The following is an 18,124-nucleotide window of genomic DNA, read 5'->3' as shown; positions in this document are numbered from 1 at the left end:
AATCGGCCATCAAATATGGGTGGGTCCACGAGCCAGGAATAGATGTAGGGCCCACTTAGAAAGGTGGGACCATTGATTGAGAGTGGACAGGGGCTCACTAAGCAAGGCGGCAGTTAAGGCGTTATAGAGAAAGATGCTACATCATGGTGTGTCAAAGACACTTCCACAAATACATGGAGAAATTTAACATTAGTTACTATCAAAAAAAATTGTGACGTTAGAAAAACGTTTTTACTTTCATTGGTTGTCGGAGCAAGCCATTTTGAGATAGCAAAAAGACGTGAACATTTTCTCTCCACACAGTAGGAGGACAGAGCCGAGGTTCTCTCTATGGTAGAGAAGATTGGACATAAGATTTTCTACCCAAGGGAGGAAGGTCGAGGAGGTTGGACGCAAAGTTGTTTCCCCAAGGGAGAAAGTTGGAACCAAGGCTCTCTCCATGGTGGAGGAGGTTGGACGCAAGGTTCTCTCCATAGGGGATGAGGGCGGAGCCGAGGTTTTTTCCATGGCGGTCATACATTATTGTGATGATACATCATTGATTAGTATATTATATAATATATAAACATACTAAGCTAACTATTTTACTTTCACTTTGGTATAGTTACTATCACAAATACATTGGGAAATTTAACATTAGTTACTATCAAAAGATTTTGTGACGCTAGAAAAAGGTTTTTAATTTCATTTGTTGTCGGAGCAAGCTATTTTGAGAAACAAAAATATGTGAACATGTTCTCTCCACATAGGAAGAGGGCAGAGACGAGGCTCTCTCTATGGTAGAGAAGGTTGGACACAAGGTTATCTGCGCAAGAGAGGAATGTGGAGGAGGTTGGACGCAAGGTTATCTCCTCTTGAGGGAAGGGGAATCTAAAGTTCTCTCCATGGTGGAGGAGGTTGGACACAAGGTTCTCTCCATTAGGGATGAGGGCAGAGCCGAGGTTTTATCCATGGTGGTCATACATTATTGTGATGATACATCATTGATAACTATATTATGTAATATATTTTTTATTGAAAATGTTTTTTGAGTCAACAATTTAGTAATTAAAAACTATGCAGAAGTGAAAGTAAAATAGTTGGCTTAATGTGTTTATATAGACAATATCTAGGTGGTGATAAAGTATACATTTGTAACATAGAGTATATTTAGGTGTAAAAAATACACTTTTAATAGTAACATACATAAAAGATTTGTAAATATATATAAATCAGTGTATTATAACAAAAATAAAATTTATAAATAACATACAACATATTTTAATATATTTTATTAAATTTAATTTAATTTATAAAACTTTAAATCCGGACATCGAATGGGTCTAGATTTATAAAACCCACTGATGATGCTTCATCTTCTTTGTATAGGCCGGGAACGCACTACCTTGTCACATGTATAAGGACACTACCCCATACGACGTTGCTCGCACTTTCATGTGTATATTTTTTCTTCTTTTAAATAGATGTGACAGTGCAATTATTCGTTAGTGGAATATGTTTGCTGAGTTTCTTGTGTTCGAAATTAATCAAACACACGATTCTCTTGTAGAACTTGGGTTGAACTAACTTCCCCAAGACGTAAGCCCGAGATCTAACGGTGAAGTTAAGCCTCATAGGTACTGGAGCAGGAGGCGCTGGTGGTTCGATGATCACGATGGGTCCTTTCTTCCTCTTGGGTTTTGTTGGAATTGGTGCAGGAGGTGATGGTGGGACTAAGGTTGAGCCACTTCCATAGAGAGGAGTTTTGTCTCCAAGTACATTCACCACCACTGTTCTTTGGCTTTTTCTTGACTGATAAAATTTTTTAATCTACAAAAATAAACAAGAATAAAGGTCAAAATTGGAGGTAGGTAATCAAAACTTTATACTATTGTAAGACCAAACGGTAAGAACATGTTTATGTAAAATAAAGCAAGAATGAACTTAGTCCCAACCACATTAGATCATACTTTTCAATACTTTTAAACACATACCAACAAAAACATTTTTATTATACTAAAAATATGTACATTTTTAAATATTTTTATCAAAAGCCAAACCGAAATGATCCAAGCAAAATCCGATTTTTGTCGGTTATACATATTTTAAACGCACAAATAAAACTACCTAATAGTGCACACCTGATCAACCCCATGTGACAATCATCGCCACCGACAACATTGATCTAAGACAAACCAAAAACTCGACCGACCCAAAACTTTTCACAAACCAAACCAAAAACAAGTTCGGTTATACATTTTTAAAAACCAAAAAAAAAGAACAAAGAGCATCTGGTGATAGCAACAAGACCAACATTGATGAACATGTATTAAACAAACACATTTTAAAGGAGTTTTTAGATTTTGAACTTACAGTGCCAGAACCAATAGTGATCTGAGAGAAACTAAGATCAATAGGAGAAGACGTGACATGAACACCAAAGAAAGTACCAGTGTTACGGTACAACATTCTCAGCGTCGCGTTCATCGTGATCATATCAGTTCCTATACCTCCAGCATCTTGTCCAGCTTGAACCTTAAGTTGCTCGAACGTTATACTCTGCAAAATTCAATTCCACAAACTTAAACACCACTCTAGATCTGAACATATCCGATCTGATCTCGATCTACTAAGTCAACTGTAGATCTTTAACTAACCTTAACAGAGATCTTAGGTTTCTGAGGTTTAGCAGCAGCATAAAGAATCAAAGAGAAGAAAGCAAAGAGCAAAGAGAACCCAACAATGAAGGCTAAGACATAGCATCGACGAGGCAAAGCTTCTTGTTGTCTGTCTCCATCATCAAGAAGACCTTCTTCTTCAATCCTAGCAAACTGTTTTTCTCCAGCGTGACCCTTGCGTTTAGAGCCGTTGATCTTGGAGAAGCGGCTCGATGAAGAGTGAGAATGCGGTGGAGATCCCATCGGGCTGGTGAGTACAGGTGTTGAGTGGAATGATGTTGCTGTCTTCTCTCCATCGTGAGAGTCACGTGACGGAGATTGGACGAAGTAGGCTGGACGACGGGGAGATCTAGTCGGAGATGAAGCCGAGAGGCTTGTCACCTCCGAGTCGGTCTTGGCGTGCATCTTGAGATTCAAATGGAAGATGAAGAAGCAGAAGAAGATGAGAAGGCTTTGTTATGTGATGATGATGTGTGTGTATTTATATATTGAATGATTAGTAAATAATGAGTGGATTCTAGGGCCAAATTGCCCACTGGTTTGTAAATTATTGTAACACCGGGTTAGAGCATCATGGTCGTATATTATTTTGTCATAATCAAAATTTGAGTAACTTATAGCAAAATATTTGAATTAAGCAAATTTTTCACTGTAGGAGTAGTATATATATCAATTCCAAAACTCATAAGCATAGTTTTTCTATTGGCGTTAGCTAAATCAACTTCTGAGTGAGACAAGTTCATTGGTTTCCGCCAAAAGCAATGCAACTCAACAAAACTTTTACCAACCATATCTTTTAGTGCAGTCAAGATAGTGACAAAGACAAAACTATTTATTATGTGTTGTTCATCTATAATTATGATTCCTCGTAAATTTCAAATGTTTAGTTCAACATTTTCCAACATTTTTAATATATATATATATATATATATATATATATATATATATATTAATATATACAAATATAACTAAGCATACATCGTAACCTCTGATATGAAACCAGTGTGATCAGAAAAAAACAAAGAAGCAAAAATTACTTTGTAGATAAAAGAAAAACATTACACCAGGCTAGCCACCAATTGTTGTTATCTCTATCAACTAATCTGCATTTTCTTCAAGACAGTTCATCATCATCATCATCATCACATACTTGGAGGAGGTAGTTTCCAGAAGTTCCATGTGTTGAAATCCTCCTGTTTTATTAAACTTAAATAAGAATCTGCTGCAGTGTAAACATCTTTTGATGAAGTAAACAAACTAAAGCTCGACATATATCTATACCGGTTCTGAAGAGGTCGTAGCTGGGAACATTCCGTTGACAAGAGCATGAAGATTCGTGTATGATCTTGTATCAATCCTACGATTCACAGCTACTTCTCCCTGCAATTCTCACAAGCAAGGTTACAATTTGCTAAAAAGGCCAAACTTTGCGTTTGCAAACACATGAGCTCTTTTGCATTTTGGAAGAACAAATGCAAACTTACTATAACTTATGGTTTCCTTTGAAAAAACAAAAACCTAGTATAACATGCAAACACAGATGCAAACACAAACAAACAGTTGAGTCCTTGCAGCCTAAGAGCATAGTTTGTTCCACCATATGCTGCTAAATCATCTTCATATTTTTGCTAATGTATGTCCCATTTTAAGAATATGTACCTTCGGGTTAATAATGAAGATCTTCCCACGGGGGATTCCAACTTTAAGGTAGCTAATCTCATCCGTGTCTCTGTTTCCAAAACCAGCATAGAATGGGTTGTGTTCAGGAGGAAACAAGCCCCTTATTTCCTGTAAATTTTGTAAAACAGCGTTACACGTATTTGAGAGTGCATGAGAGTTCAACAGATATAGAAACCGAATAGAACAAACCTCTAGGCAAGCAATCTTGAATTCATGAGGTGCTCTTCTAATTACTGGAGAGAAAAAAAGAAGTTCAAGAGTAAGAAGGAAGTCATATAAGATCAAAAAATCATGAGCATATGTTGCAGAGGAAACGCATTACCTTCCCGAAACAACGAAGGGAAGAGACCGTCAGGAGAGATGACAACAGGCCCATCCGGCAATGCTTTTCCGTCCTGGTAATTTGCTTACTAAGATTAACAAGAGTACCGTAGATTTTTCGATTTCTAGAACAGTTGGAATGCATCGTGTTTAGTTACCTGCTTGAGATTAATTAGAAATTGTCTTGTAACTGAGGCTTGTGAAATCGCACGTGCACTTAAAAATATCAACTGATAGCCATTTTCCTGTAGAAATGTAAGGAGAGAAAATGAATCTTTGCCTTTGTACGTTGCTTGTAATCATTTTTTAAAGATAATTACAAGTAAAGCACAGATAACAGACCTTTACAGCCGAAAACAAATGTGTAACACCTGTTTGTGACCAATCTATACCAACCAAAGGCATAAACTGGCCTAAGACATCCGATCTACGACAAACAAAAGGAAAAATATCAGAGAAAATATGGAAATTTGCAAACATAATAGAAAAACTATAGGTGTCTTTACCTTGTGATGGTACCATCTACATCTGAAACAACTATGCGAGCATTCCATTTCCATAAGTAAATCCTTGCGTCTACCTGTTAATTTATAGAGTTTTGAACACCGTAAATAATCTTCTCCGTTAATATGACAAACATATCGTACTAAAGGAAAAGAATGACCTGTTGGGTACCCACAATATTGGTGGAGAACGTAAAAGTCACGGTATTCATTCCTTCTTTCAGATCTAGCGAAGCCAATTGCTCAGAAGTTGGAGTTAGTGCCCTAACCGTCTTTATCACTGGTATTGGTGACGACTTCTCTTGTTTCTCCTCAGTTACAGCTGCGTCCCCGGAAGAAGAAGCCTCAGTATCGTTTCTTGATCTTCTGAGAGAGAAAGGCCAAATCTTCCAGCTTCCACTGTCCTGAGCTAAGCCATCACCAGGTTTCTCATTCTGGTCAACAGCTATCATGCCCTTGGGTTCAAATACTTGTGCAGTCCCAAATGAAACCACTCCTAAGATAATAGGAGCTGCGGCATCCCATGGAAAATAGCAGCCACCAATCTTCACAATCAGCTTATCATTTTCCAAAATCGATGGGCCCAAAGAAGCAAACTTTTCTATATCCAGTTTCTCGGAATTGAAGGCCTGGGAAGCCGCTTCTGCTCCCATTCCTTCACTTAACAAGTGCTTGCACAGAGAGAGCTCGACTGAGAGTGGAGATGACAAAGTTAGACGTTAGCATTATAATTCATAACAATCAAACAATTTCATCAGAGTGAAAAATAAGACGGTTAACAAGTTATATTTTCTTACCTACTTGAGGATTAGCAATAACATGTTTGAACGCCTTTAAGTTTGGGCCACCCTCAGCAACTTTTTCTGCATCTAAACCCCCAGAGCTCGACTCATTTTCTCCTAAATCTAACTTTGATGTTTTAAAACATGGGTCATATGACTGGCTCACAGGCTGAGAAGCACAATCTCCCATATCATCGTTGTTGTCAAGCCGCATAATCGGTAATGATCCTACCAACCGCTCCATCTCATCTGTAGCGATATCCTTTTTTCTCTCTATGTTAATCGGCTCTGACAAGCCTTTTGAGTTCTCCACGCCATTTTCCGGACCAATTTTATTTTCCACATAACTTTCTTTCCCATCAACTTTTACAGTATCCGGCAAACTTGACCCTCCAGAACTACTCCGACCAGGTTTACATTCGTCGAGATCGCTAAAGGAAAACTGTTCATCCTCTCTCTCTGTTTGCAGGATGCTTTCTCCACTTGTTGACTGAGACTTTTTCAAATTTCCTACAGAAAAAGGCTTATCTTCCACGGTGCTTTTATTTTCATCTTGAACGGGGGAGCCAGTGCTGCTTCCTTCTTGAGAAGTGCCAATGCTCTGCAAATCCGCTTGGTCAGCTGAACCCAGTGTGACATTTTCCACAGATTCAGGAGCACCTAATAGTTCTTGCTTAGAATCCAGATCGCATCCAGTAACAGAATCCTAGTGGAGATACAATTTATACAATACATGAGCCTCATGCATTATCTTAATTAACTTCCAAAAGCTATTCTTCTAGCATTGCAAAGAAATGAGATTAATTAAAAGTAGTAGCTAACCTGTGCAAGCGTCTCGGTTCTTGGTTCGACAAAGATATCTACGTTTCCACTCCCTTCACTAGTAATAGAGAACACCATACTCGATGATTCACATAAACCATTTTCAACAACAACTGCACTTGTTGACGCATTCTCTTCACAATAATCTTCAACATTAGTGCTTTCACGAAAATTCTGCTCTTTCTCATCAAGAAACCGCAATGTAGGAGATGCAACAAGAGGAGTCTCCAATATCGAATCGCTATCAACTAAAATTTCCGAGTTACCCTCATTTATTCCATCCACAACACAAGATTTGCCACTAGTACCAGTCTCACCATTGCCTTTTCCATCCAAAGAATCAGAAGATTTACCTTTGAAAGACTTACGCGTATCGATATTAGTAGACCACTTAACCTCCAACAGATCAGCAGCGATCTCAGCTCTCTCCATGGAAGTAACACCACTATCTTGACTAACAGATCTCCCACCAAACACAAACCCCAAAATCCAGGCTTGCCAACAATCTTGGCATTACCACTACGAGGACTAGCAGAATCATAGTTACAACTCTTAGACTTCAAAGGAATCTTACGCTTATCAACAACAACATCATCACTACTCTTGGACGTCGTCTCAGCCTCATCACCAGAAGACAAAGTATAAACCTCACCACTCTCAGATTCACCAACAACATCTTCAACTTCTCTAAGGAAATAAGCTTGACCTGTATGAGCCAAATACATATTGAAACCTGAATCAACACCATTGACATCGATCTTGATCAAATTCCTCCTATTCTTCAAAACCCCTTGAAATTTCCCGAATCGGACATACCAAGGAGACGATTTGAACGTCCCATCAGGTTGTTCGACGACGATAATGTCGATCGCACCACCAAATGGATGAAACGGACCTGAAACCGTACCTACGCCACGGTAGATGTAGCTTCCGATCCTACCGACGGCATTCATTCGACAAACCCAGATCGAGAAGTCAACGGAATACACGATCTTGAACACAAATTTGGAAACTTTTATGATACGGATCGATCAATCATGCTGTAAAAATCAAAACTTTGAACAGAGAAGAGAAGAGAAGAAAGAGAATGGGTTTCTTTTTTTTTAAGGAAGAAGCAAAAAAGGTATATTCTTCTGTAAGAAAGATGGAGAGGAGAGACAGACCAACAACAACAAGATTGATCATTCATTCATTAATTCTTGCCGCCGGACATTATTTGTTTCGGTGGGGTTCCTTTCGTAGTGATCCAATTCGACACCCTTCTTCTTCTTCCTAAGTCAATTTTATTATTAAGAAACAAAACATTGTTGACCCAAAAGAAAAATACAGTTGTTATTACAATAGTTAATGTTGAGATTATGTGACAATGTATTTAGCCAAAATTTGATATATTTAAATTAGTACAATCTATAAACATTGGATTTTGGGGGGAGTTTTGATTTTGAATCATCTAAAATGAGTATCCAAATTTTTTATTAAGTTGAGTAAAAAGATTTAAGACATGCTTTTTTTATTAATTTTTTTTTATGCTAAATTTATCAGGTTCTAGTAGCATTTGATTTTGATACATAAGTTGAGAAGCTGTAAGACTATTTTATTCTAATAGGTTAGATAGAAAGAGGAGATCTATGCATGCATTCCAAATTTCCAATAGCTTTTGCTATTTTTTTCTTCTAGCGAAATTTAGCATATTTAGAACCAAGGTTCTCTTAACTAGTTGACAATTTTGTGTTGGTTTCGGCTGTCACATTCTGACAGTTGGATCGTCAATCGTTAGACTTAACTTAAAAACATACTATCCAAGTTACTTTGTAATCTTAATCTAATTTATGTAATGAACACAGCAAAAAAATGCATCAAATAGTACATCACGAACAGAAAATAACATCAATTTAATTTAGCAATGGACCAAAGGTAATAAAATGAGTAATTAATTTGTATCTCCATGGGCTTTGACTTGACATGATCAACTAGCCATGGGTTTTAACTCAATATTGGCTAGTATAAGTGTCTTTGAGCTTCCACAGAAATCTCCAGCCATTCTTGTTGATTCAAAACTATCTTTTAGCCAACTTGACATTAGTGATGGTTAATGTAAATCTGAAAGGTTGATTACAGCCTACAAATATATTGCTATGCTTTGAAGTCGAATGTATGTTCTTCCTAGTCGGAGCAATTGGTAATTTGGATTTGAACATACTTTGGATTACGGTTTACCTTAGTCATTGGGAGTCTTTTGTATTTTATATTACACTAGGTTCGGACCCGCACGTACGTGCGAAGTTATTTTTTGCATGATTTAAAAAAAAAATATAATTGTCAAGTGATCAAACCCGTCTAATATGTCTGATTGCAACGTTTAAATTTTTTTGACCCGAAAAAAACCCAATTTCCCGTAATTCACATTAGTAAATAGTATGTCCGCATATGTTCTGCTTGAATTCTTTGGTCATTAGATCCTAATATATCTCAGCTATTGGTATAATATTATTACTTGTTTTCATTTTTATTGGACTGTATTTTATAAATTTTAAGATTCTGTAAAAACACTATAACTACATATATATATATATAATGTTTAACTACATAGTTATCCAAATTAAAGTATATATTCATTTCATTTCAGTTGGTGATCATATGTTCTTTTGGGCAAATATAGTTATTGTTTTTAGCAAAAGAATAAGTATTGAGCCAGTTTCAAATGATTTTCGATTTTTTCACCATTAGAGCTTTATAAAATTATTAGAAAGGTAACATATATATATTTTTTACATCTCATAATATAGTTATATTATTATATTACAATACATAGTGAAATTAATTTGATTTTGAAAATATGTAGGGGGTAATATTTATCAATTTTTAAATAATATTTACCAATTTTAGAATTTATAGGAGCAAAATATTGTGGATATAAATAAATTGAATAGCACTGGCTGTTGAAAAAAAAAAAAATATATATATATATAGCAGTGACAATTTTATATAATTTTATAGAATACTAAAAGTGAATAATAAATTGGCTACGGAGCTCTCTGGCGACGACACGTCAGCTTTTTCTCGATAATGCTTCTCTTTTAATATATAGGAGATTATCTAGGTGGGCTCAACCCATTGAAAATATCAATCGGTGGCCATCCAAACTTGTCATAATTACATAGAACATATAATAGAAAAGCACTGATAAGTGAAAATTGATGAGCATGATTTTGTACCCAGCTCAGATATGGTAACCAAAATAGGTATGGACATGTGTGTTTTTGTTCTGTTTTTAAACGCAATATTACATTTACTTTCATCCATTATCAACAAGAATTAGAGAATAGAGATAAGTTATGTTCATTGTAATTGTCAAGTTTCAAAGATACGAACTATTTTTGTTTCTCGAAATCAAAATGATATTCGTGAGATTTAAGAAAAAAAAGGCATAATACACAAAATTAACAGATTATATCGAACATAATGATATGTTAATTGTAGAAAAATAACGTGTTTTACAGAAAATCATGTTTACTGAGAAAATTGAATTAAGTAGCGTGTAATATATAAAAATAATTTATTTTACAGAAAATTGTATTTACAAAAAAATAAAAAATCCGTAATTGTGGAGAAAAAATCATATTTAAGACTGCCGAGAAAGGTTGGTGAACTTATTTGAAAGAGAAAAAAAACCCTTTGCATCACTAAACATCAATTACTCCATTGATAATTCATTCATAGTACATGCATTATTTATATAAATTATAATATAAATATAAATTTAATACAAATTTGGAGAATATAATTGCTTGAGAGCTCACTTAGCCTTTAGTCATTATAAATATGCATAAAATATAAAAATTTATTTTTTGTTACACTTTATAACCAACAAAAAAACTATAATTCAATAACTAACTATTCTAACCATTAAAAAGTGATATACTCTATAAAATTATATACTATATACTATTTTACCCTTATCATAACCACTATTCTTACCTCTATGCTACCACCACCACCATCCCCACCCCCTATCACCACCATCCCCACCCCCTACCACTACCATCCTCTACTCTTTACCACCATGATCTAGTGTCAAATAAAACCTAATGTGCACTCAACCACGATCTAGTGGTGTCATCGTAACACTTCAGGGTCGAATTCACAGAGACCAAACGATACACTATGAAATTATTTAGACCGAGTATAGCTAAAGCAAAGAGAAAGTTTGTGTTTCAAGTACCGATTAAAAACAGAAAATAAATAAGGGTTTTGAAATCAAAGAAAGATATTGGGCGTAGGGAATCAGTTGGGAGATATAATCACAAATTTAGTTGATAGATTGGGAAAGCATTAGACACCGTTCTTAAACTCAAAACACAATTATAAAGCTAACCTACTTCCGCAACGATAACTAACTATGCAAAGAAATAACTAGAACCTAAACTTCCGTTTGGATCTAGCTGAACAAGCAAGCATTAAAGCTCAAGTTTGATTCGTTCACAAGGTGCCTCAACTTCAACTTGCGTTGGCTAAGGTCCACCTTGCTCACCTATGTTTCTTTCAAGTAATTCAACAACACTTTCAGTGCCACGATGAATTGAACCTAAGATCTTAATCTAGGTGATCAGTCTAGCTTAAGCAATAAGAACAACAATAGATGAAGAACAATAAGATCAATCCCCAAATCTAAGAAACCTAAGTTTAGAGAATCATAAACCCCCTTTTGAAACCCAAAACCCAATAGTGAAACTACTCAAACATAGAAATAAAAGTACATCAAATCAAAGATGAAGAAACCATAATTGAATTGCAAAGAGAAATAAAAGGGTTCAATGTTCTTCTCCAAAGGGTTAGAAAGGATAAGAGATCTTCTCCCCAAAGCTTACAAGTACTCAAAAGCTGCGTATAATAAAAGGTGTCTTTCTAGAGGTCGTGCCTCATGCTTAAATAGTAAAATAAAACCCTAAAAATCGGTTTAAAACGAAAAATGAAAAGTTGCTTCAGGTACGGGATCGGTCGATCCAAAATGTGGATCAACCGATCTAGGATGCTTTTTCTGTGTTTGCTCCATCTGCTTGCTAGTCCGATCAGTCTTCACCAAAATGGTTCTAGATGCTTGTTTTCATTCCCAAAACACTCAGATTCCTTCAAAAGCAACCTAGAACCTGTACAAACTCATAAAATACTTTAAAAGCACACTTTTGACTCAATAAAAGACTCAAAACAAACCTAAAAACTATGGTTAAAACCTATAAAATACAGACACATCACACCACTTGATATGATTGTGGCCAGCAAGGAGACAGAAGCTGCAGAGAAACCGGAGATCGTGGGAAGGATCACTCGTTCAAGAGCTAAGGAGATGGCCAAGGAAGCTCATGAACTCATAGCTGACAGGTCATTCAATCTACCGAGGATCCAAGTCTTCAACATATCCACCCTGAAGACTTCACCCGGTAATGATAACTAGATAACTTACGTGTGAAGTTTGTACTCTTTTTCTCATAGCTGAGTTTTGTCCCAATGGATTTTTTCGGTATGGTTTTTAATGAGGCAAATGGATCACTACGTCGAGTTATCTAGAAGTCATTACCAATGGGGGATAATATATAAGTCACCATGACTTTTGTACTAATACAAGTGACTTCTTTACTACTACAGATCACTTAGACGCTTCGTTGTTTTCTTATTTCCTTTACACGCCTTGTTGTTTTATTTTGAACTTCCTGTCGTTTGGAGTGTCGAGCCTTAGGGTTGATTATAAAACCCAAAAGTGACGCCTCCTTGTTTGGTAGCGAAGAAGTTTTATGTAACAAGTATTGTTGAATCTTTCTTCTCTCAATCCGAACTCGTGAATGCGTTCATGATTCCGAGTTTCTAAACACTTTGTGATTAAGAAACTCTTCACTTTATTTTCGAATTTATATAACCATCTAACACTTCTCACCATCGAATCATTGCTTTTCTCTCTCAAACATCACATGCCGTCACTCGCAATCCACTTGTGCATCATCACCATCAATTCACGTCGCCACTTACCTGTCATCAGCCTCCATCAGAGTTTCATCCTAGGGAGTTTGTATTATGTGGTATCAAAGCCAACTATGTGCCAAAGACTGAGCGATTCTAAACCCTAATCTCGTTTTGTGTTGTTTTGATTTTGTTCATTTGTTTAATTCTTTGTTGTGTTAGTCTCTGCTGTTTTAGCTTTCGTTGTGAGTCTTGTTTAGTTTTAGGATTTGTTTTTTGTTGTTCGTTTGTGTCTAGATTATGAGTCTTAGAGTTTATTTTATTCTTTCACTCAAGGAACGTTTTACTTCGAGTTTTCTTCTTTATTTTGCAGGTACAATGGAGCTTTCTCCAGAAGCTATGGAAGCTTTGAACCAAGCCATGGCGAAGCAAATAACAGAAGCAAACAAGACAATGTTTACTCAGTTCCAGCAACAGATGGAGCAGCTCAGTAACAAGTTTGAGAAGCAGATCAAAGATATAGCTCAAGCAACTAGCGCTTCAGATCAGAGTTCTTCAGAACCGCCTAGTCCTAATGAGGCTCTCCGCTTAGCTAAAGGAAAGGCACACGTGGGAGCTTCTTCCAAACATACACGGATCAGAACAGCTAAGTCACCTACTGGGGGAAGAGAGACTTGTTTCAATCAGAGAAGGAACACTCAAAGCACAGAAAGAGAGCATCGAAGAACTGGTAGAGATCCTACACGCCCACGACGAGCTGAACAAGTAGCTGGGCATCGAATATACTTTGATACAGATAGAGAGTATTCAGAAGAAGAGGAAGCCTCAGATCATAGCCAAGAGACAATGAGGAGAAACAGAAACAGAGGTCACGGTAGGGATTATGATCTTTTGAGGCAGCAGATAAATCATCTCAAGATTCAGTATCCTTCGTTCCATGGTACCAATGATCCAGAGACTTATCTAGACTGGGAAAGGAAGATGGAGTCGAACTTTCAAGTTCAAGGTACCTATGAGTTGAACAAGGTGAAGATAACCATATCTGAATTCAATGGCTATGCTTTGTTGTGGTGGGAGCAGTTGGGACTCACTAGACATCGACAGAGAGAGCCTGCTATCACTACATGGGAACAGTTAGTCACGCAGATGAGAAAGAAGTTTGTGCCTACACACTACCAGAGAGAGATTCTTAACAAGCCGAGGGGTCTCACTCAAGGCACTAAGTCTGTAAGAGACTACTATCAGGAGCTGGAAACGCTTATGATCAGGGCTGATCTGAGAGAAAGTGAAGACATGGTTATGTCTAGGTTTCTTGGAGGTTTGAACAGAGAGATTCAAGAAAAGATAGAGCTGCAGAGCTATGAAGATGTGCAAGAAATGGTACATAAGGCAGAGCTAATTGAATCACAGATCAAGAGAAAGGGAGTGAGGTCAACGTTTACGCCAAACATTCCCAAGCCAAGAGAGTTCAGTAAACCCGCCTTCACCAAGGACAGCAAACCCGCGACAGCCACAGTCAAAGAGGAAGTTAAGATCGATTTCAAGCCCAAAAGTAGCACCTCTACAAGTCATATCAGGTGTTTCAAATGCCAAGGGATGGGGCATTATTCCAGAGATTGTCCTAACAAGAAGATGTTTCTTCTTCAAGAAGGATGAGAGATTTTGCCTGTAGACAGTTCAAAGAGTGAACCAGAGTCTGATTTAGGTGAAGAAGGTGAACCAGCAGTCATGGGAGAGATGTTAGTAGCACGCAGAGCTTTAAGTGTTCAGACTCATCCAGATGATCGAGGGCAGCGTGAGAATCTCTTCCACACCCGGTGTATGGTTCAAGACAAGGTTTGCACCTTGATCATTGATGGTGGTAGTTGTACTAATGTTGCTAGTGAAGAGATGGTACAAAAGCTTAATCTCAAGACCACTTCACATCCAAGACCTTATCAGCTACAGTGGTTGAACAACAAATGAGCTTTAACAGTTTCGTAGCAAGTGGTAGTGAAACTCACAATTGGGAAGTATGAAGATGAGCTGCTTTGTGATGTGATTCCGATGAAGTCCAGTCATATTCTTTTAGGAAGACCATGGCAGTTTGACAGAAAAGTGTTTCATGATGGCTACACCAACAGGCAGTCATTTGAGTTCAAAGGACGCAAGGTCACTCTTCTACCACTTACACCCAGCGAGATCTACAAGGATCAGCTTCACATGAACCGCAAGGATACAGAGAAAGTGTCTCACAGCCTGTACATCAATCACAGCGAGTTCAATAAGCTATTTGACCCAGAGATGACCACATTCATGTTTGTCTGCAAAGATACATTCGCTAGTACCAAGCCAACAGAAGAGCTTCCACGCGAGATGATAGAGATTATAGAGGAGTATAAGGATGTATTTCCAGAAGAGATACCTCCAGGCTTGCCTCCAATACGTGGGATAGGGCATCAGATCGATTTGGTACCAGGTTCAGCTCTACCGAACAGGCCAGCTTACAGAACCAATCCTGTAGAGACTAAAGAGCTGCAGAAACAAGTAGAAGAGTTGATGAACAAGGGACACATCAAAGAGAGCCTCAGTCCATGCGCAATACCAGTCTTGCTCGTACCAAAGAAAGATGGTTCATGGAGGATGTGTGTTGACTGCAGAGCTATTAACAATATCACAGTGAAGTACAGACATCCGATCCCGAGATTAGATGACATGCTGGACGAGCTATGTGGGTCAACAGTCTTCTCAAAGATCGATTTGAAGAGTGGGTATCATCAGAACAGAATGAAGGAAGGAGATGAATGGAAAACAGCCTTCAAGACCAAGCAAGGGCTCTACGAATGGCTAGTCATGCCGTTTGGTCTCACCAATGCTCCTAGTACCTTCATGCGTTTAATGAATCATGCTCTCAGACCTTTCATTGGCGTCTTCGTGGTTGTGTACATCGACGACATCCTCATCTACAACAAAGAAGGAGTTAGAGTGGACGATGAGAAGTTAAAGGCTATTAAGGAGTGGCCAACACCCAAAAACGTGGCAGAAGTCAGGAGCTTTCATGGATTAGCAGGATTCTACAGGCGATTTGTTCAAGACTTCAGTACTATTGCAGCGCCACTTACAGAAGTTATCAAGAAGGATGTAGGATTCAGATGGGAAGAAGCACAAGAGAAGGCGTTTTCAGCCTTAAAAGAGAAGCTTATCACTACCCCTATTCTCTTACTTCCTGATTTTATGAAAACTTTTGAGATTGAATGTGATGCCTCCGGAGTGGGTATAGGTGCTGTTTTGATGCAGGATAGGAAGCCAATAGCTTACTTCAGTGAGAAGCTAGGAGGATCGACGCTAAACTATCCTACATATGACAAGGAGCTGTACGCCTTGGTTCGGGCTCTTCAAACGTGGCAGCATTACCTGTGGCCAAAGGAGTTCGTTATTCATACTGATCATGAGTCCTTGAAGCATCTCAAAGGACAACAGAAGCTCAACAAGAGACATGCCAGATGGATGGAGTTCATAGAGACTTTTCCCTACACGGTTAAATACAGGAAAGGTAAGGATAATGTAGTCGCAGATGCATTATCCATGAGGTACACTCTCGTTTCTACCTTGTCTTCTAAGCTTGAAGGTTTTGATAAAATAGTAGAATTTTATGAGACTGACATCGATTTTGCTGAGAACTATGGCAAATGCCATAAGTTTGCTTTTGAAAACTACTATAGGCAGGATGGATATCTATTTTATAAGGATCGATTGTGCATACCAAGAGGATCCATAAGGGAACTGTTGATTAGAGAAGCTCACGGAGGTGGACTAGCTGGACATTTCGGAGTGTCAAAGACTCTACTTGGACTGCAAGAACACTTCTATTGGCCTCAAATGAAGAAAGACGTTGAGAAAGTCTGTTCTAGGTGCCATATCTGCAAAATGGCCAAGGGTAAAGTACAGCCCAACGGCTTGTACACTCCTCTCCCTATCCCTTCTCAACCTTGGACTCATATTTCTATGGATTTTGTTCTTGGCTTACCTCGAACCAGAAATGGTAGAGATTCGATTTTCGTTGTGGTTGACAGGTTTAGCAAAATGGCTCACTTCATTGCCAGTCACAAGACGGATGATGTTGTTATTGTAGCTAACTTGTTTTTCAGAGAAGTAGTACGTCTGCATGGAATACCTCAAGTAATCGTTTCAGACCGAGATACTAAGTTTCTAGGACACTTCTGGAGAACGCTATGGGCTAAACTCGGAACCAAGCTATCATTCTCAACCACATGTCATCCGCAAACAGATGAGCAAACCGAAGTGATGAACATGACGCTATCTACACTCCTCAGGACCTTAGTGAAAAGCAATCTCAAGTCATGGGAAGAATGTTTACCACACGTAGAGTTCGCATATAATCACGCTAAGCATTCTGCTACTCTATTCTTTCTTTTTGAAAGTGTTTATGGTTTTAATCCACAATCACCTCTAGACTTGATTCCTTTACCTTTAAGTGTGAAGTGTAGCTTTGATGGCAAAGAAAAGGCTGAACAGGTCAGGAGGATACATGCTAAAGCTAAGGAGAACATAGTGAAAAGAACCAAACAGTACGACAAAAATGCGAACAAGGGCAGAAAAGAGATCGTTTTCGAAGAAGGAGACTTGGTGTGGATTCATGTACGCAAGGATAGGTTCCCAGAAGAGAGGAAAAGCAAGCTTCTACCACGAGCTGATGGTCCATTTGAAGTCATTAAGAAGATCAACGACAACGCCTACCAGATTGATCTTCAAGATCCCGATTTGAGGACAAATCCTTTTGAAGAGGCAGAGGATGATATGATCGTGGCCAGCAAGGAGACAGAAGCTGCAGAGAAACCGGAGATCGTGGGAAGGATCACTCGTTCAAGAGCTAAGGAGATGGCCAAGGAAGCTCATGCACTCATAGCTGACGGGTCATTCAATCTACCGAGGATCCAAGTCTTCAACATATCCACCCTGAAGACTTCACCCGGTAATGATAACTAGATAACTTGGGTGTGAAGTTTGTACTCTTTTTCCCATAGCTGAGTTTTGTCCCAATGGGTTTTCTTGGTATGGTTTTTAATGAGGCAAATGGATCACTACGTCGAGTTATCTAGAAGTCATTACCAATGGGGGATAATGTATAAGTCACCATGACTTCTGTACTAATACAAGTGATTTTTGTACTACTACAGATCACCTAGACGCTTCGTTGTTTTCTTATTTCCTTTACACGCCTTGTTGTTTTATTTTGAACTTCCTGTTGTTTGGAGTGTCGAGCCTTAGGGTTGATTATAAAACCCAAAAGTGATGCCTCCTTGTTTGGTAGCGAAGAAGTTTTATGTAACAAGTATTATTGAATCTTTCTTCTCTCAATCCGAACTCGTGAATGCGTTCATGATTCCGAGTTTCTAAACACTTTGTG

The 18,124-nt window shown here is 38.0% G+C and overlaps 2 protein-coding genes across 3 annotated transcripts; both read right to left on the bottom strand.

Annotated features, from left to right (window-relative positions):
• Positions 1 to 1,126: 1,126 nt before the first annotated feature.
• LOC104760674 (uncharacterized) lies at positions 1,127 to 3,243 on the bottom strand. Its single transcript, XM_010483635.3, has 3 exons — positions 2,637 to 3,243; positions 2,353 to 2,538; positions 1,127 to 1,809 (listed from the first exon to the last, which is right to left on the bottom strand). The coding sequence occupies exons 1-3, from the start codon at positions 3,060 to 3,062 to the stop codon at positions 1,456 to 1,458; spliced, it is 966 nt and encodes a 321-aa protein (XP_010481937.2). The 5' UTR covers positions 3,063 to 3,243; the 3' UTR covers positions 1,127 to 1,455.
• A 245-nt stretch (positions 3,244 to 3,488) lies between these two features.
• LOC104760673 (phosphatidate phosphatase PAH2) lies at positions 3,489 to 8,079 on the bottom strand. Of its 2 annotated transcripts, none has more exons than XM_010483634.3 (11): positions 6,766 to 8,079; positions 5,959 to 6,649; positions 5,338 to 5,852; positions 5,165 to 5,238; positions 5,001 to 5,085; positions 4,817 to 4,903; positions 4,660 to 4,732; positions 4,527 to 4,570; positions 4,317 to 4,445; positions 3,939 to 4,037; positions 3,489 to 3,850 (listed from the first exon to the last, which is right to left on the bottom strand). In XM_010483634.3, the coding sequence occupies exons 1-11, from the start codon at positions 7,195 to 7,197 to the stop codon at positions 3,800 to 3,802; spliced, it is 2,280 nt and encodes a 759-aa protein (XP_010481936.2). In that variant the 5' UTR covers positions 7,198 to 8,079; the 3' UTR covers positions 3,489 to 3,799. The 2 variants fall into 2 exon arrangements, with proteins under 2 accessions (XP_010481936.2, XP_010481935.2); XM_010483633.3 differs by having other exon boundaries at positions 5,323 to 5,852; positions 6,766 to 8,071.
• Between the last annotated feature and the right edge of the window lie 10,045 nt (positions 8,080 to 18,124).

The sequence above is a fragment of the Camelina sativa genome, chromosome 18, assembly GCF_030686135.1.
Source record: "Camelina sativa cultivar CO46 ecotype springtype chromosome 18, ASM3068613v1".
In the NCBI taxonomy this organism is placed as follows: Eukaryota; Viridiplantae; Streptophyta; class Magnoliopsida; order Brassicales; family Brassicaceae; genus Camelina; species Camelina sativa.
This window is presented reverse-complemented; position numbering and strand designations above follow the sequence as displayed.